This window comes from Phyllostomus discolor, chromosome 9 (genome assembly GCF_004126475.2).
Source record: "Phyllostomus discolor isolate MPI-MPIP mPhyDis1 chromosome 9, mPhyDis1.pri.v3, whole genome shotgun sequence".
Lineage (NCBI taxonomy): Eukaryota > Metazoa > Chordata > Mammalia > Chiroptera > Phyllostomidae > Phyllostomus > Phyllostomus discolor.
This window is the reverse complement of record NC_040911.2, coordinates 64607000-64627697: the sequence shown is the minus strand read 5'-3', so window position 1 is coordinate 64627697 and position 20698 is coordinate 64607000. Positions and strand designations below refer to the sequence as shown.

Sequence of the window (20698 nt, the reverse complement as noted above, 5' to 3'; positions counted from 1 at the left end):
GACTAGAGGAAGATTTAGGGGTATGCAACTTTTGTGCTCAGCTGAAAAGTACCAAGAACTATATTCAGCCAGGATACTTACCTAAGTATGTCCTGTTCCTAGCAGAAAAGCAGTACAGAAAAAGTATGGTGCCCTTCTTATTAATATAAAAATTGAGCTTCTCTCATTGAGAAAATTAATTTCTATTAGTCAATTGCAATAAAAATATGAAATGCAAATTAAAACCACAATGCAGAACCACTCCATACATATCACATAGCAAAATGTTGGCAGCTGCAACTCTCACGCACTGTTGGTGACAGTATAAATTAGTATAATCATTCTGGAAAATTATTTAGTGTTCACCACTGAAGCAGAACACATGTACTCCAGCAACTCTACTCCTAGGTATAAATCCAGCAGAAATACATTCATATGTATACTAAAAAAAACATACTGGAATAGAATGTTCACAGAACTTTCTTTTTAATGGTCCCAAATCTAAACTAACCAGATTTCTACCTACAGTAGAATAGAACATAAATTGTGGTTTACTCTCATCATGTAATACTAAATAGCAGTGAGAGCAAGAAAATCTGTAACTATTCCCAACAATATAATGAAGCCATCAAAAAAAAAACATTGTATGAAGACATTAGGCACATAAGGACATACTGTATGTTTCTATTGATATAAAGTTCAAAAACAGTCAGATCTTATGTATGCTGTGACAGGATAGCAGTTATCCCTGAGTATGTGCGTGGGGGTAGTGACTAGGAAGAGGTGCAGTGGGGGCTTCTTGGGAGGCTAGGAATATTCTGTTTCTGGAGTTGGTTTCCCAGGTGGCTTTGTGAAAATTCATCAAGCTCTCTCTTATGACTGATGCAATTTTCTAAATGCATTTATACTACAATAGAAAGTTTCCTTTAAAAATATATAAAAAGTTATTCAATAAATGTGTTAACTGAATCATGTTAACTATGAGGTGACTTTTGTAAAGCAATTTTAAGAGATATTTTTTATATAATTGATCCTAAAATAGTTGTTAAAATCTGTGACCAGTAAAGAATCCATTTAAAAATACACAATACTTTTTAGAAGAATTTCAACCAAGGTCAAGTGGTATTTTTTTTTATTTAGTAAATTTTAAAATAAGAATAAATTAATCACTTAATGACTTCATCTCTTTTTTAAAAAACTATTATTAAAAGTTTGTTACTAGTATAAAGAACACATGGACAATAACAAGGGTTGTGGAAATGGGAGGGAGGTGGGGTAGCCTGGGATGGGGGTAAAAGGCAGAAAACTGTACTCGGTAAACAATTAAAATAAAAAAAGTTTGTTACTAAAAAAATAAACAATAGAATTGTCCCTACATAATAGTAATTATTCAATGGATACCCAATGCTAAATAAATAAATGAAGCCCTCACAGGACAGACTGTAAGGCCCATATAGAAGAACAGTACAAAGGATGCAGAGTAAACAGCATACCTAGTCATTAATATGGGGTGACTTCAAATATTTTAAGTACTGTAAAAACAAGGCTAATTATTTTGATGTGATATATTTCATTAATTTATCTCCTAAGATCTTTTAAAGCAAAGAGATCACTAGACGTACTATGCTTTTTTCTTCCATTGAAAAACAGATTTTGTCAAACTAAGGCTGTAGACATTTCTATAATATCGACAGTTCTTTTTTAAATTAAGTAGATTTGAACCATGTTCCATGAAAATTGGGGGATTCTGATCAAACTGCAGTTGTTTAAAGATGACATGCCATGTAAAAATGCATGCATCGTTCACAAGGTAATCACTGCTTCTCTACACTTATACCCATTCTGTTTTCCCTCTCGAAGTTATTCATTCCTTTTAATCCCCCTATAAATCCTTTTCAAAAGGGCACAAATAAGTAAATGCATAAAACATATTTTTGTAATTCTCTGATGCTTAAGTCCATATTATATGTCTTTTAGGCCCAGTTGGAGACTCACCCTGTAGATATAGTCCAGCAAAGGGGCTCTGGATGAGTTCTGTTCCTCGAGGGCTGCCACAGACACTGGGTGGAGAAGGGCATTCACTGGCAAAGCCATGCACCAGTCCAAGAGGCAGAGTAACAAGGATACAATAAACTGGAACAGGAAACAGGACCATTACCTTATACTGCAGTCTTTTAAACTTCACTAAAGGCAATTAACAAACAACAGAATTGTCCCTGCATAATAGCAACTACTCAATGGACACACAAGTAAAAAAGGGGTAAGTGAATGAACAAAGGTTTTCATAGGAATGTCAGCAGAGAGGGATATTATGCAGGGATGTCCAACCTTTTGGCATTTCTGGACCACAATGTGTTGTCTTGGGCAACACATTAAATCACTGCAACATATAATCACAAAAAAATCTCATGTCTTAAGTAAATTTACAATTTTGTGTTGGGCCACATTCATAGCCATCATAGGCTACAAGCAGCCTATTGGCCGCAGGTTGGACACCCCTGTGAAGATATCCCTGCATGTAATATTATTTATCATTATGCTTTACATATTTAAGAAATAACTTCTAGGGAAAACTTATCCAATGTGCCACTTACCTTCTTATCTGTTTCCACTGAGGAGTACTCTGCACTTGGTAAAAGAAAAGCAATTGTGGCCACAAGGATCTGCATAAAAGACAAATCCCCAATCAAATAGACCATAGTATTAATTTTGGAAGCCACATGGTAAAAATTTCCATATGGCTTCCACTCCATATGTGGCAAAACTGGGGACCCCAGAGACAACTATTTCTCTTTAGAGTCATATAATTTCTACCTTCAATCTCCATACTATTCACTAGGAAATCAAAAAATACTTTGAAAAAATAACTATGAAAATGCTTCCATTTAGTTTTCTTATATACTACCCCAGGTCTTCACCTGTTATCCAAGTGTCCCAGCATCCCTTTTATACTCAAAGATATTCTGTTTAGATGATAAATTATATGGTTGCCTTATAACCTAACTTCACATTTTGCAGTACCTTACACTCCTATGTCCAAAGTTCTATTTCACTCTAAGTCACTTAAGGGGAAACATCACTTGTGATTTTTGATGTAGTAGAGAGAATAAAGTGATCTCAATGTTGAAATCTGTTTAGAGCTGAGAAAATAAATCACTATTGTTCTCTCTCCCTGGAATACCACATGAGAGACAAACCAAATTTTCTTGAAGAGTTACCACTGTATAAGTACAGCTATAAAAATGGCAGAAACAGGTGTGCTTTAATATCAGGCCCCTAGAGAGGTGAGGGTACCTGCTCCTGCACAACCAAGCAACCACAAATGTAATCAACCTTAAGGACAATATCACTGAGATGATTTTTCTTTCTGTCCCTCTCCTCCACCAACTACCCTCACAGAGGGTATTATAGCAGTAATCTCATTATCACTGGGTAATCATGCTAAAGCAAAGCATGGTCCAGGACGTCAATATGGGAAAGACTTCTGTTCTATACAACAGTCCCCACTTTCTCCCCAATGCATCCCCCCAAACACACTGAGGGCTTCATAACCAGCTGCTTACTCCTTGTTGGCACCATCCAAATTACTCTGGATGAATAAAGTTCAGTCTACAAAAGGTCTCTTTGTTGTTGTCTAGTCTGCCTTTAAAACTGTCCAAGTGGAAGACCCTGCCCTGGAACTGGTAGCTTCATTACGTAGGGCCTGAAATCACAGCTGAGAACCAGTTTAATTCAACTTCAAAATGAATGACTCATATGGCAATTTAACTGTCAGTTCTCTAACAATTATTTGAGTATCTATAACTAATAAATATCAAATAAAAAATAAAAGGCTTATACTTTAGCATTGCAGTAAACAGACTTACTTCTGCAATTTTCAGAGGCAGAGAGGTTTCAAACATCTGAAGCTTTTCCCAGTAGGAAACCAGCAACTGAAGAACATCGCAAGCTGCCTGAGCCACGATTTTGTTAGGAAACTATGAAAGAAAACAAAACCCTAACTAGAAAGTAGTACAGACTTCTGGACAAGATGGAGGTGAAGGCAGATACACTTTCCCTCCTTGTACAACTGAAAGAAGGACAACAACAAATTTAAAAACAAAAAATAACCAGAACTGCCAGAAAATCTAACTGTATGGAAGTTGGACAACCAAGGAGTTAAAGAAGAAACATTCATCGAGACTGGTAGGAGGGGTGTAGATAGGCAGCCCGGTGGAGAGGACTTGCAGCAGGACAGCAGCTGGAGGACCAGGGTGGGTGAGATGGACTAGAAGAGGCAGCTGCTGGCAGACCAGGCAGCCCCACATTTGTGTGTGGAGAAATGGGGAAGAACAACTGGGGAGCTAGATAGACCACGCAACCCAGGGTCCCAGCACAGGGAAATAAAGCCTCAAAAGCTCCAACTGAAAAAATCTGTGGGGGTTAAGGCAGCAGGAGAAACCCCCAGCCTCACAGGACAGTTCGCTGGAGAGACCCACAGGGTCCTAGAACATACACAAAACCACCCACCTGGGAATCTATACCAGAAGGGCCCAATTTGCTTGTGGGTTCTGCAGGAAGTAACTGAAAGCCAGCCAAGAGCTGAGCAAGTGGCATTGTTCCCTATCAGACCTCTCCCTGACACACAGCGCCATGATGCAGTTATGGGTTGCCATGCCCTGGCAAATACCTACGGCTCCGCCCCTTACTATATAACAGGCCCGCTGAGACACCTCCCCCCTCCCCCCCGGCAAAAAGAAAACACTCAAATGAATGAACAAATCAAAGCTCCAGAAAAAATACAACTAAGCAATGAGGAGATAGCCAACCTATCAGATGCAGTGTTCAAAACACCGGTAATCACGATGCTCAGAGAAATGGTTGAGTATGGTTGCAAAATAGAGGAAAAGTGAAGGCTATGAAAAGTGAAATAAAGAAAAATGTACAGGGATCCAGCAGTGATGGGAAGGAAACCAGGACTCAAATCAACAGTTTGGAGCAGAAAGAAGAAATTAACATTCAACCAGAACAGAATGAAGAAACAAGAATTCAAAAAAAATGAGGAGAATCTTAAGAACCTCTTAGACAACTTTAAACTTTCCAACACCTGAATCATAGGGGTGCCAGAAGGAGAAGAGGAAGAACAAGAAATGGAAAACTTATTTGAAAACAAAATGAAGGAGAACTTCCTTAATCTGGCAAAGGAAATAGACTTCCAGGAAGTCCAGGAAGCTCAGAGAATCCCAAAGAAGCACACAACAAGGCACATCATCATTACATTAGCCAAGATTAAAGATAAAGCAACAAGAGAAAAGGAGACAGTTACCTTCTAAAGAGTTCCCATAAGACTATCAGCTGATTTCTCAAAATATACCTTACAGGCAAGAAGGGGCTGGAAAGACATATTCAAAATCATGAAAGGCAAGGACCTGTATCCAAGATTACTCTATCCAACAAAGTTTTCATTTAGAATAGAAGGGCAGATAAAGTGCTTCCTAGACAAGATCTAGTTAAAAGAGTTCATCATCACCAAGCCCTTATATGAAGTATTAAAGCAGAGGTATCAAACTCATTTTCACCACAGGCCACATCAGCCTCATGGTTGCGACTAGTTCTTAACTAGGGGCAAGGAGCTCGGCATTGCTGCTGGGTAGAAACAAGGTTCCACGCCAGATAACACAAGGTGAAGGGTGGGATTTGGCCATAGGCCTTGTGTTTACCACCTGTGTGTTAAAGAGACTTATCTGAGAAAAAAATAAAAACCTATGAACAGTAAAATAACAATAAAGTCACAACTATCAATAACTGAACCTAAAAAAAAAAAGCCAAAAACAAAATAAACTAAGCAAACAACCAGAATAGAACAGATTCACAAAAATAGAGATCACATGAAGGGTTATCAGAGGGATGGGGGAGGGGGAAGAATGGGGGAAAAGGTACAGGGAAGATGAAGCATAAATTGTAGGTACAAAATAGACAGTGGGAGGTTAAGAACAGTATGAGAAATAAAGAAGCCAAAGAACTTGTATGTATGACACATGGACATGAACTAAGGTGGTGGAGTGATGGTGGGAGGTGGGAGTATAGGGCAGAGGGGAATAAAGGGGAGAAAGAACTGGGACAACTGTAGTAGCACAATCAAAAAACATATTAAAAAAAACCCTGAACCAAATAACCTAACTTAACATGTGCATATACATTATTCCTAAGGAAGAACAAAAGCTATTTCTTTCCAGCTCCTTTTAAAGACAGACTTCCTTGTTTTGCATTAAGTTTGTGAAAAATCAGACAGTTTATACATGATCACCATTCTAGAATTCTTATCTTAGACTAGCTGTATTAATTCATATAATATTCTGTAGAAAAAAATAGCTATCACTTGGAAATTAAAACCATAATTTCAAAAGTTTTTTTTTAATGTGATCTTATTCAGATCACATAAATCATAGTTTTGACTATGAGGAAATTAAAAATCAGTACATTATTAAGTATCCACTGTGTGTTAAATCTTTTATGAGACTTTTACTCATTTTAGCATTGAAAAATCTTCATTAACAGCTCTTTAAAGTGGATGTTATCTTCATTTTACATATAGAGAAATGGATTGATCAAATGACTTTCTATCCTATGAAATTAAACTTAATCCATACGTGTAACATTAAAAATGTGAAAAATTTGGGATTATGAGAACATGATTCATGAGCTATAGTATATTCAATTACTTTGAGTATGTTTTTTGATTTTTTATGTGTCCAAGGTTCTTCTGAGATGGCATGTCAAAAGGGAAGCAACTGTGAGGACCAATGGATGAGGGTGCATATAAAAGAGGAGAGTACTTTGGCCAGAACCTGAAGCTACATGGCTACATGGCTATCCACACCTTATTTTCTAGAGCAGAAAGGTTTGTCACTGATTCTGTGTTTCTGTCTAGGGAAACTTCTGGATATGTAGCTTAGTTACATGAAGCAGACACCAATTGACCTGGGTACTACAAAACAACACAGAAAATCTATCATTTAGCACCTCAGTGACTAATGCAGAGAAGAAGGAACAGGTGATTACTTTTACTGAATAATTCTACAGAATAAAAATTTACTGACTACCCCTTCCTGGCAGAGGTAAGGTAAACCAGGGTGAAAGCACATGCATTCAGGGGCTCTTCACAGTCTCATCCAGACCTCAACTATCTTGATTCTCATGGGCTTCTTTTCATCCCTTCAACACTCTGGCTTGTTTCTGCCCCAGCGCCTTTATACCTGCTCCATGTTTGCCTGAGGCATTCATTCTCCCTGTCTGTATTTGGTGGATGCAGCCACATCTTTTAGTTCAAAGCACTAAATGCCACTTCCTCCACACGGCCACCATACCCATCCGAAGAAGTAGTGGCCCACCTCCTCCAGCTCTTCAGTTTCATCCTGTTCCCATTATAGTTTATGGTATTAAGGGCTGTCAGAGCTGATCAGTTGTGTTTCTCCACTTGTTCTTTTGTGCTTATTTTCCTGCATCTTTTTTCACCATTGTATTTCTAATGCCTAACACAGTCCTCTGGGAGGAAATGCATGGTGTGTTTGCAGTAAAGATGGAAGATAGAGGGAGTGGAAGAATGAGTGGGCAATGGGTATGTTTCTGCTGTGAAACAGTGGGGTCATAAGGTAGATACAAAAATGTTATGGCTCTTACATCTAGAAGCTAAAAAAAGACAAAAGGATAATGATGAAAGGAGAGCTACGGTAGACAAAAGGGCTATTGGTAGAGAGGGATGAGGCATGAGAAGGAGGGCCAGAGAAGGTATTGTGGACGATGAGTTGAGCTGAGCCTGTAAGAATGCAGAAGGAGAGAGTTTCCTTTCAGGCAGTGGACAGCAGGGTATAGGCATTGAGAGCTTCAAATTGGGTGGTGTAACTGACTCAGAATGCTGTGGGGAATTGTTAGGATGAAGTAAATCACTCACTCACTCACTCACCTAGTACATACTCAGAGTACTGACAGTGTGCTAGCACTAAATTACAAGCATAGGGCACAATATGAGCAGGGCAGATACAGTTCCTACTCTGAAGAAACTGACAGTTTCAGAGATCCATTTGGACCCAATGGATCTAAACAGGCAGGTATCCATTTATGTACACACCCAAGGGCCATGCCCAATACTCTATAGTCTGTGGATCATGTCATGAGGACTGTTTGTAGACTGATCTCTTTGGCAAAAGTATGGGCAAATTTGTGGAGTCCAGACTAGGGCCATGAAGATGGTGGAACAGGAGGCTCAGAGCAGAGTGAGCCAACTATGTGATGGATGGCCCCAGGGCAGGAGATGTGACTGGGTGGGCATTCAGGACTTCGTGACTAGAAATAGTGAGGGATAAGGAGGGGAAGAAAATCCAAGGTATCTTCTGAGATGGGATAAAAGAAACAGCAGGTGGGCCTGAGGGCAGGGGCCTTGGGTCAGGCCTCTTCTCACCTGAGCTGTCCTGGAGGCAAGATCAGGCAGCTTACCTGTGCCTGAGCCAACACTGTCACTCTAGTGCCCTCACCACAGGTCCTAGATGGAACATATAACTCTGTAAATACAGCACTAGCTTAGAAGCCTCCATCTATCCCTACCCCCACAGACCACCTCACCAGAAACAACTAGCCGAATGGGATTTTCTGACTGGCTGTGTAATACACTATTCTCATTTTTTGCTGTGGCCACAAGCTGATTTTCATTGATACTCTTTGGGGAGCATTTTCTTAGCCTTCCCTGACCTGTGCCCTTAATATCCAGGGCAACCTCATCAGGTATTCCCAAAGGTCATGGTTACAGCAGAGCAGTGCCTGGAGCTCCAGAGCTATGTGGAGCCTGTAAGGCAGAAAGCCCTTCTAGGTCTCAGGCTCCCTGTTGCCTATATGGTAGTTCCTGGTCCTGGCTGGGCCTCCCGTTCTTCCTCCCCACTCCCTCAATTTCTCCCCGTCCTGGCAGAGCCCTGAGCCTCCCTGAGTGGTTGTTATACACTTGTTCCTAATGGTGACTCTTTCCCTTTTAGTCTTTGTTCCTTTACATTTATGTGTTACCTCCTTTAGTAAAATTCCATCTGGCACGGGGACGTAGACATCAGACGGAAAGTGGGAGGGAAGAAGAGAGGGTGGGAGGGAAGGAGGAAGGAAGGAAGGGTGGGAGGTGTCGCAGGAATCAGGACTTCCATCTAGGAGTTTTCCTCTGTTAATCATAATAGTTAACAGGAGACTGATTTGGCTGATCCTGGGTCTCTGATTTCATTTTGTAGCTTCTTTTAAAAATAATTTTTATTGCCTTTATTAGATTGACATTGGTTAATAAAATTATATAGGTTTTATGTGTATAATCCAATAATATATCATCTGTATATTGTATTGTGAGTTCACCACCCAAAGTCAAGTCTCCTGTCACCATTCATCCCCCTTTTATCCTCTTCTACTTCCCCTACTTCCTTTTCCCTCTGGTAATCACTATACAGTTGTCTGTGTCTATGAGATTTTTTTTTATGCCTAATTCCTTCACCATTTTTATCCAGCTCCCCAACCTCCCTCCCATCTGGCCAACCTCAGTTTATTCTCTGTATCTGTAAGTCTGTTTCTATTTTGTTTGTTTATTTTGTTAATTAGATTCCACATATCATTGCAATCATATGGTATTCATTTTTCTCTGACTGGCTTATTTCACTTAGCATAATACACTCCAGGTCCATCTATACTACTGCAAAAGGTAAAATTTCCTTCTTTATTACAGCCAACTAGTATTCTATCATGTAAACGCACCTCAGCTTTTTTTATCCACTCATCTACTGATGGAACTTGGACTACGTCTAAATCTTGACTATTGCAAATAATGCTGCAATAAACATAGGTGTGCATATATTCTTTCAAATCAGTGTTTCAGGTTTCTTCAGATATATTCCCAGAAGTTGAATCACAGAGTCATAAGGCAGTTCCATTTTTAATTTTTCGACAAAACTTCATACTGCTTTCTACAGTGATTGCAACAACCTGCATTCCTATCAAAAGTGCAAAAGGGTTCCCTTTTCTCCACATCCTCGCCAGCACTTGTTTGTTGATTTATTGATGACAGCCATCTGATAGGTGTGCAGTGATATTTCGTGGTTTTAATTTGAATTTCTCTGATGATTAGAGATGCTAAGAATCTGTTCATGTTTGCTGGACATCTGTATGTCCTCTTTGGAGAAATATCTATTCAGGTCCGTTGCCTGTTCTTTTAATTGGATTATTTCTGTGTGTGTGTGTGTGTGTGTGTGTGTGTGTGTGTTGAATTGTGTAAGTTCTTCGTGTATTTTGGATATTAACGCCTTATCAGATATATCATCGGCGAATATGCTCTCCCAGTCACTGGGCTGCCTTTTCGTTTGTAGATGGTTTCCTTTCCTGTGCAAAAACTTTTTAGTTTGATGTGGTCCCATTTGTTTATTTTATCTTTTGTTTCCTTTGCCTAAGGAGATATATCAGAAAAAATATTGCTACAAGAAATGTTGGATTTTTCTTCCTATGTTTTCTTCTCAGATTTCTAAGGTTTGCAGTCTTACATTTAAGTCTTTAAACCATGTTGAGTTTATTCTTGTGTTTAGTGTAAGAAAGTGGTTTAATTTCATTTTTTGCACTTATCTGTCCAATTTTCCCAATACCATTTATTGACTAGACTAACTACCCCAGTGTATGTTCTTGCCTCCTTTGTCAAATATTAATTAACCATAAAGGTGAGGGTTTATTTCTGGACTCCCTATTCTGTTTCATTGATTTATGTGTCTGTTTTTAAGCCAGTGCCATGCAGTCTTGATTTCTATGGCCTTGTAGTATAGTTTGATATCAGGTAGCGTGATTCTTTTAACTTTGTTCTTTTTTCTCAAGATTGCTGTTACTATCCAGGGTCTTTTGTAGTTCCATATAAATTTGGGGGATATTTGTTCTAATTCTGTGAAATACAACGTTGGCATCTTGATAGGAATTGTATTCAATCTCTGGATTGCTTTGGGTAGTATGGACATTTTAATGTCTCTTTTGTTTTTTTAAAGTATATTTTATTGATTATGCTATTACAGTTGTCCCATTTTTCCCCTTTATCCCCCACCTCCCTATGCCTAAGGAATAGGCATATAAGTTCCTTAGCTTCTCCATTTACTATACTATTCTTAACTTCCCCCTATTTTGTGCCTACTAATTATGCTTCCTATTCCCTGTACCTTTTTTGCCCATTGTCCCCCTCTCCCTCCCTCCCCACTGATAACTTTCCATCTGATCTCCATTTCTGTGAATCTATTCCTGTTCTGGTTGTTTGCTTAGTTTTGTTTTTTAGGTTCAGTTGTTGATAGTTGTGGGATTGTTGTCATTTTACTATTCATAGCTTTTGATCTTCTATTTCTTAGATAAGTCCTTTTAACATTTCATATAATAAAGATTTGGTGGTGGTGAACTCCTTTAACTTGACTTTATCTGGAAAGCACTTTATCTGTCCTTCCATTCCAAATGAAAGCTTTGCTGGACAGAATAATCTTGGATGCAGGTCCTTCCTTGCCTTTCATGACTTTGAATCCTTCTTTCTAGCACATTTGTGCCTGTAAGGTTTCTTTTGAGAAATTAGCTGATAGCCTTATGGGAATTCCTTTATAGGTAACTATCTCCCTTCTTCTTGCTGCTTATAAGTTTCTTTCTTTATCTTTAATCTTAATAACTTAATTATGATGTGCCTTGTTGTGCTCCTCCTTGGGTCCAATTTCTTTGGGACTCTGGGCTTCCTGGAAGTCTATTTCCTTCGCCAGACTGGTGAAATTTCCTTCATTATTTGTTCAAATAAATTTTCCATTTCTTGCTCTTCCTTTTCTCCTTCCGGCACTCTCATGATTTGGATGTTGGAACATTTAAAGTTGTCCCAGAGGTTCCTAAGACTCTCCTCATTTTCTTGAATTTTTATTTCTTCATTCTGTTCCAGCTGGATGTTTATTTTTGCTTTTGTTCCAAATCACTGATCTGAGTCCCAGTTTCCTTCCCTTCACTTTTGGTTCCCTGTATATTTTCCTTTATTTCACTTTGTTTAGCCTTCATTTTATTTTGTTTAGCCTTCATTTCTTCCTTCATTTTGTGATCAAGATCAATCAATTCTGTGAGCATCCTGATTACCAGTGTTTTGAACTCTGCATCAGACAGGTTGGCTATCTCCTCATTGCTTAGTTCTTTTTCTAGAGTTTTGATCTTTTCTTTCACTTGGGCCATATTTCTTTGTCTCAGTGCACCTGTTATGTGTAAGGGGTGGAGCCTTAGGTATTCCTCAGGGCAGGGTAACCCTCTTTGCTCCATTGTGGTGCTATCTGTGAGGGTGGGGTCAGAGGAGAAACAATGCTGTTTGCTCTGCTCTCATCACACTTTCCCTTGCTTTCCACAAACAGTATGTGTCCTTTAGGTGCTGATTTGCAGGTGGGTGGGTTTGTGTGTGTTTTTGGACCTTAATGAGTGTCTCCAACGTACTGTCCTGTGATGCTGGGTGTTTCTCCCACTGCCACAATCCCCACAGATCTTTTCAACAGCCTGTGGTTTTGAGTCTTTAGTTTCCTGTGCTGAAACCCAGCCTTAGCGGTCCATCTTGACCCCCCTGCTTTCTCCCAGGCTTGTCTGCGTGCAAATGTGAGATCATCAGTGCAGGCCATCAGCTGAATTCTCTCTTGACCCTCCTACTGTCTGGTTGAGTGTTTTTTTTCAACTCCTTGGTTATTGGACTTCTATGCAAATATTTTTCTGGCAGTTCTGGTTGTTCTTTGTTTTCCTTCTTGTGGTAGTGTGAGGAAGTGAAGTGTTTCTACCTATATCTCCATCTTGGCTCCAATCATCTTAATGTTAATTGTTCCTATCCATAAACACAGTATTTACTTCCACTTATTTGTATCTTCTTCAATTTTTCTTCAGTATCTTATGATTTTCCAGGTATAGGTCTTTTACATACTTGGTTAAGTTTATTCCTAGATATTTTATTTTTTGATGCAACTGTTAATTTCTCTTTCTGATGTAGTTCACTATGGGTGTATAAGATTGCAACCACATTTCTGGATACTTACTTTATATCCTGGTACTTTACTGAATTCATTTATCAGTTCAGATAGTTTTCTGGTGGAATCTTTAGGGTTTTCCATATACAGTTTCATGTGTTCTGCAAAGTGAAAGTTTTAATTTCTTTAATCCTATTTAGATGCCTTTATTCCTTCTTCTTGTCTGATTGTTATGATTAGGACTTCCAGTACTAGGTTGAATAAGAGTGGTGAAAGCAGACATCCCTGTCTTATTCCTAAACTTAAGGAAAACATTTTTCGTATGATTTTGGCTGTGGGTCTGTCATATGTGGCCTTCATTGCATTGAGGTATGTTCCCTCTATTCCCACTTTGCAAGAGTTTTTAATCATAATTGGGTGCTGGATGTTATCAAATGCCTTTTCTACATTTATTGATAATAATGTGAGTTTTATCTGTCAATTTGTTTATGTGGTGTTTCACATTTTATATGGTGTTGCAGATATTGTACCAAGCTTGCATCCTCAGAATGAACCTGACTTGGTGTTAGTGTATGATATTTTTTAATGTATTGCTAGATCTGGTTTATAATATTTTGTTGAGCATTTTTGCACTTATGTTCCTGAGGGACATTGACCTATAATTTTCTTTCTTTGTAGTGTCTTTATCTGGTTTTGGAATCAGGATAATGCAGACCTCATAAAATAAGCTTAGGAGTCTTCCCTCCTATTGAGGAGGAACAGTGTTTGGAACAGTTTGAGAAGGATAGGTGTTAGTTTTCCTTTGAATGTGGTAAAATATACCTGTGAAGCCATCTTGTCTAGGACTTTTGATTATTGGGAATTTTTTGATTACTGCTTCGATTTCATTAGTTGTGTTCAGTCTATTCAGATTTTCTGATTCTTCCTAGTTGAGTTTCGGAAGACAGTATATTTCTAGGAATTTATTCATATTATTCAGATGGTTCAGTTTGTTGGCATATGGTTGTTGGTAATATTTTCTTACAATCTTCTGTATTTCTGTGGTGTCAGTTGTTACTTCTCTTTCATTTCTGATTTCATTTATTTGGGTCCTCTTCTTTCTTGATGAGTCTGATTAAAGATTTGTTAATCTTATATATCTTTTCAAAGAACCCACTCTTCATTTCATTGATCTTATATATATATTTTTAAACTCTATTTCATTCAAGCTGGAGCAAAAGTGGTTCCTTGGCTTTCCTTTTTCACCTCTTTTATTTCTAAAATGGATAGAGCAACAGAATGTACAGGGGTGGGGGATTCAGTGAGGCAGCGCATGCACTGTACTGGAACACCCATGACAGAGTAAGGGCTCAATACATGGCAGGTACTTTTTATTCTGGTGCTTTATGTTTTTCCTCATAATTACAGAAAAATTAGATAAATTTTTGAAAATCTGTATAAATACAGAGAAAAGAATAAGTTTTCAAATCCCTCTCTTGTTATCAATTTCTATCTCTCTTCTACACTACACAGAAGAATTAAGGTAGCAGGCTACATATATACATATGTATATTTGTATGTCTCCTTCATTCTAAGATACTATCAAATTATTAACAGCTTTTCCAGGAAAGGGATAAAGGTGGGAGAGCCATATTACCTTAAATATACATTTATAGATTTAAGAAAAATTAAAATTTGAAAAACAGATCTTAGAATTGGAAAGATAAGAGATTAAAAAATGAATTGGAATCAATCTACATATTGGGTTAGCCAAAAAGTTCATTTAATTTTTTGTGTATGATGGCTCTAGTAGTGCTTAGTTTTCTTTAACTTCATTTGAAACAATTTTGTTACATTGTATTCTGACAGCTATCACATCAGTGTGCATTTAAAAACACTTATCAAAACTGGTAAATTTCTGTGCAGCCATTATAATACCAAAGATGAAAGAAGATATTCAAATTTCGGTGTGTTATGTTCCATTATTTCAAGAAAGGTAAAAACACAACTGAAATGCAAGAAAAGATTTGTACAGTATATAGAGAAGGTGCTGTGACTGATCAAATGTGTCAAAAGTGGTTTGCAAAGTTTCTTGGTACTAATGACATTTTCAACAAATAATTCTTTGCTGTGGTTGGGGCTGTCTTATGCATTGGAAGATGTTTAGCAGTACTCCTGGCCTCCGCCCACTAGAAGCCAATAGTGGCAGATAGCCAACATATTGAAACTATCCAAATCAATAGTTACTGAACTATTGATTTGGTAAAAATGTGTCTTTTATTTTATGGAAAAAGCTAAATGGACTTTTTGGCCAATCCAATGGATATACAGTTGACATCCAACTTTCTTTACTTTAATGTGAATATTTCTCTATGGCTTTGGGAGACGGGGAAGTGTCCTCTATACCACAATTGTAAGAAAGCCCGGACATGGGGCCAGAATGTCTTGGGTTTTACCCTTGCAAGCTCTATCATTCCCAATAAGCTCATTTTCCTTATCTGTGAAGTAGACTTGACAATAAATCCTTCCCCTCATAGGGTAGTTCTAAGGATTAAATACAATGACAAAAGTAAGGGGCCAGCAGGAGCACTCCTAAGTGATATCTTGGTTTGATCAATTTTCCATTCCATTCCACATGGATCAGCAGCAAGCATTTTTCCAACTCTCATGATATATGTAACCAGCAATGCCAAGTGTCAATGAGGAAGGAAGAGGACAGGGTGGCAGAGGAAGGTGGTCAGAGGGTACATTTAGGAAGCAGGAGGCATTGAGTTTGGTTAGGAAGAGGGGTGGGTGAGGAGGGCTGCTATGAAATCAGGCTGCCAAGGAAGACAGCGGCTAGATCAGAGGGCTAGATGCTGAGCCATAGGCAGGGGAATACCACTGGCATTACCCCATGGGCTAAAACACAAAGGGTAGCACAGGGGCTTGTTAATGGCCTGGTGATGACTGTCACAGCATCAGCTGCAATGGCTGTTATTATTGTAGCAGACCAGAGACAAGAGCAGGCAAGAGCCTGAATGTTGGTGATACATGGACAGTTCAGGATTTGAACTTTGACTTGGCCAGGCTCTGTAGTCTGGAACAAGTTCTTTAACTCTCCTGCACCTCAGTTCCTCCGTTGTAAAATGAGACAATGAGTTCGCAACTGAGAACTTCCGTATGTCCTCAGCAGGGGTTGGGGACTCACTGGTTCCAGAAGTGTATTATCAGCAGTGTTAATTATTACCATTTCTAAGCAGGAGTCAGAAAAGGACCCAGGAGGATTTGATCTGTAGTTTAAGAAGGGGCCTGACAGGACAAATAAAAGTTGAGTTTTGTCTTTCATGTCACACAGATCAGTAATCACTATTGCCTTCATCATTTATGCCTGCATGGCCATGGGATCATGAGCTGATTTGTCTGGGCCTTGCTTTTCTCTGGCATGACACAGGGATTGTAACATCTACCTCACAGAGCTGTCATGAAGGTTAACAAAAGAATTTAGAAATTTTATCATGAAATCTGGCCCAGTGTGAATGCTCAATAAATGGCAGTTCTTCTTTTCATTACCAAAGCAAAGGAAGAAAGATGTCCTGAGAGTACCCAAAGCCCAGTTGGACCATGAACACTCAGGGTCACTAACCAGGGCTATCAGGTTTCTCTTAGTTCTAGGAGACCAGAGCACAAACTCTCACTTTCTTGTCCCTCCCACAGGCTGGTGACAGTGTCCTGCTTGCCAGTGGAGCTGTCCAGCCACCAGAGGAACTCAATTTAGCCACTGAACTTGGTATAGGAACACTCAGCCTATGGATGACTGGGTTGTAGACAGTGGGAAGCAGCCATTGGTAGTCTCACCTGAGAACCTCACAGAACATTCAATATGGCTCTCAGAAAAAGAAATTTTGAATTAAAAAATCTCTCAATAATATAGGGAAAAATAAAAATGGGGCTAATTCAAACAAAAACTAGTTGAAAATCTAGAATATAGCTTAATGTTCAATGTACATCATGAGTTGGTAATACCTTCAAAGTGACACCTATCACATTGATGGCCTCTTTCAGCAGAGGATGCCTTGTACACTGTGCAAGCTCTTCGCATATCCAGACTCCAAGGGAGCAAATGGCAATGCATCTTTTGGAAAAAAAAAAAGGGAGAAAGAGTCTCATGAAATTTAATGTTTTAATTCCTGTACCTAATTTTCTTGGTATTTTCAAATTATAAAAATATTTTTTAAAGTAGCAAAAATTATAGTTATACCAACAGAATGTCTTCTTGAGAAACAACGATAAGGTAACCTCAAAAGACCAGTTTCAGGACAAATAGAAATATTGATAATGGTTAGTAATTCGATATTTAATTAAATAAATGGTAGATTTTCTGTTAATGTAACAGCCCACATAGTACTTACTTTTGCTAAAACTAATTTTCTATTACATTTTACTGCTTCAAGATATTTTTGAAGAAGAAAAATGTGAATCTTAGAAAAATTTAGAAGTTGAATTTGAAATTGTTTTCCTTACAATAAAATATATAACATCAGCCACAAATGGAAGACAAACCCTGTATTTTGTTGTGAAGAATATTTGAATACAACTTCCAAAATAAGTTTCACTGTTATTTCTTTTAAACAATATGTTCAGACAAAATAGTTTTTGAGTTGTACAGTCCTTTACAAGTTACCTTTCTCAATTATAAATCAACTTTAAATGGTAACTCTCTTGGAATTGATACACTCCATTATCTTTTGCAATAATCAAAAAATCATATTCTTGTTAGTTTTTTTTTCTGAGAGCCTATATGTACATTTAAAATATTTGCTCTTAAAACTACTTACTTTCAGAACAAAAAAGGGGATGCCAACCACTGTTTGGAAACAGACCTTAGCTGTACAATGTATCTGTTGTTCTTTGTAATAAGAGGTCACATTGAGAGCCGGTCAAACTGGACATACTGCTCTGCTCTCCACATTGAACATTCCTTTGTATTCAATGTATTTCCACAATTAAAATCATTGAGTCTTTTAAACTACCATGTTTCACTGGATTCTCTCCTCTTTAAATAAGGATAGACTGAGTTCATCAGAACAGACATATTAAAATCCTCTGAAGACTGTGTCGCCTTCTGCCAAAATTCATTCAGTAAAGCAGTTCAACTCAGTTTACAAGTTGTGCCCGGTCTTTTTTTGATTCTCCAACACCAGCATTATTCAGGAGTTCCACATGATTCTAACCCTTGATGTTCCTGTCTCTTCTCTTGCCTAATTCCTATGCTTACTCTCATATAGAACTACTTTGCATTCTTAGTTTGCATATACTCTACATTCCTATGGTATTCTATACCTTTTCAAAAAGTCTCTTTATTTTCCTGCAGCTTAACCCAGACTCTGTTTAACCCACTAAAATCTACACAACTTGAAATTACATCCAAAATTCCATTTTTACCTTTTTAAGAGCCTCGCTTTCTTTGTGTGCATGTGTGTATGTAAATGAGTGTGTATATGAAAATACATATATTTTTTTACAACCCATTAACCTACTTGTTAGATATAATTTGTTAAAAGCAAAGATCTCTCATTTCTAGTAATACATGGATTACTCTGTTAATTAATAAGTTTGCACTATGGAGAACATTTGTGACCCATAAAATGGTTTTATAATCTAAACTACTCTCACTTGCTTTGAGTTTTAAGCCATATGAGCTTATAAGAGCTCTTTCATGCTATTTTGTTTCTTTGAAATTTATCATTTAACATTCCCATTTAGCATCTTCCAATTCCAATACTATTAATTATTCCTCATGCCTAGGCATTCCTGCCAATTAAGAGTCTCTGCATCCCAAGTATGTCCTTTGTGATCCCAAATGAGTTTTATGTATCAAGACTCTTTTTTACCTAATGGCAATACTACCTTCACTCTCATGCTATCTTCCAACAAGGTCTCCTCTTTGCTACTATGCCATCTCATACCACTCCAATTGATAAAACAAAACTTATTTTTCTAAATTATCACTCATCATTATCTATATTCTCTTAATTGTCTCAATTTATTTGAAATCTTGATCATATGTCAGTCTGCTTGCTTATTTACACTTACATGCCCTTAATTTCATAATCTGATTCCTTTTATATGCAACTAAGAGAGACTGTCTCATACACATTACTTTCTACACTAAAGAAAAGGGGTTTGAAAAAAAAGTACTGACAACTTGTTGAAGAGCTGAATGTGCAGGCAAACAGTGTTTCTGACCAATGATGCAACCAGTAGCAAAAAGATAAATAGAAATAACCATATATTTGGAAATTCAAAAATATGTCTCTAAATAAATCATGACTCAATGAAGGAATCATAGTGGAAATTGGAATAAATTTCTGATGAAAAAATTAAGTAAAGCAATTTCCTGATACAATACTTGTTATACTTTTTAGTGTGTATAAGGGTAATGCAAAATAATAAGCATTTATTAACATTGTGTTTTACACATAAATGTGTATCTTAAAATTGTGAAATGGTTTACTTTTATTCAAAATTTACCTTGCACATTCACTTGGTTCCTCTGTAGCATTCTTCAGTAAAATATTTATGAGGCAATGCTAAAAAAAAAAAAGAAATTAAGTAAAATAAGAACTTTTGTTTAGTTGTTGGTTTCCCACATGTTCTGACTGTGTTCCAGGCAGTCGGGAGTTACTGAAGGACCAGGGACCTCTGGAGAGGCTCCTATTAGGGAGAACCTGGGGGAAGGAAACAAGGCGGTTTGGGGTAGCCCTCTGGGCAATCATGCTAGCCTACAGAGCAGAGTTTCTGAGTATACAATAAAAACCTAGCAAAGAAATGAGACTTCTAGATAGGAAAATCTTGGTTTACTTTTACTTTATATTTAAGTGTATTTTATTAATTATGCTATTACAGTTGTCCCATTTTTTCTCCTCTTTATTCCTCTCTGTCCTGCAACCTCCTCCCACAATCCTATCCTGCACACCCCAGTACATGTCTATGGGTCATACATATAAGTTCTTTGGCTTCTCCATTTCCTATACTATTCTTAACCTTCCCCTGTCTATTTTGTACCTACCATGTATGCCTTTTTTTTTTTTAAAGATTTTATTTATTTTTAGAGAGGGAAGGGAGAGAGAGAGAGAGAGAGAGAGAGAGAGAGAGAAACATCAATGTGCGGTTGCTGGGGGTTATGGCCTGCAACCCAGGAATGTACCCTGGCTGGGAATCGAACCTGGGACACTTTAGTTCCCAGCCCGCGCTCAATCCACTGAGCTACGCCAGCCAGGGCTCCATGTATGCTTTTTATTCCCTGTACTTGTCCCTCATTCTTCCCCCTCTCCCTCCCTGCTGATAATCCTCCATGTGATCTCCATTTCTGTGATTCTGTTCCTGTTCTAGCTGTTTGCTTAGTTTGTTGTGGATTTTTTTAGGTTCAGTTGTTGATAGTTGTGAATTTGTTGTGATTTTACTGTTCATAGTTTTGATCATCTTCTTTTTATTACACAAGTCCCTTTAACATTTCGCATAATAAGGGCTTGCTGATGATGAACTCTTTTAACTTGACCTTGTCTGAGAAGCACTTTATCTGCCCTTCCATTCTAAATTATAACTTTGCTGAAGAGAGTAATCTTAGATGCAGGTCCTCGCCTTTCATGACTGAATACTTCTTTTCAGCCCCTTCTTGCCTGCAAGGTTTCTTTGGAGAAATCAGCTGATAGTCATACGGGCACTCCTTTGTAGGGAACTGTCTTTAATTGTCTTTATATACTATATACTGAATTATT

General features: G+C 37.9%; 1 protein-coding gene across 3 annotated transcripts in view; it reads right to left on the bottom strand.

Moving 5' to 3' along the window:
- The window catches only part of RALGAPA2 (Ral GTPase activating protein catalytic subunit alpha 2), a 369400-nt gene that overhangs the window by 131087 nt on the left and 217615 nt on the right, over nt 1-20698 (bottom strand). For all 3 annotated transcript variants that reach the window (XM_036009474.1, XM_036009475.1, XM_028523690.2), the window contains 5 exons: nt 19452-19510; nt 16944-17052; nt 3846-3956; nt 2574-2642; nt 1975-2112 (listed from right to left, as the gene is read on the bottom strand). In XM_036009474.1, the coding sequence (XP_035865367.1) occupies nt 1975-2112; nt 2574-2642; nt 3846-3956; nt 16944-17052; nt 19452-19510 (486 nt within the window). The remainder of the gene's footprint in view (nt 1-1974; nt 2113-2573; nt 2643-3845; nt 3957-16943; nt 17053-19451; nt 19511-20698) is intronic.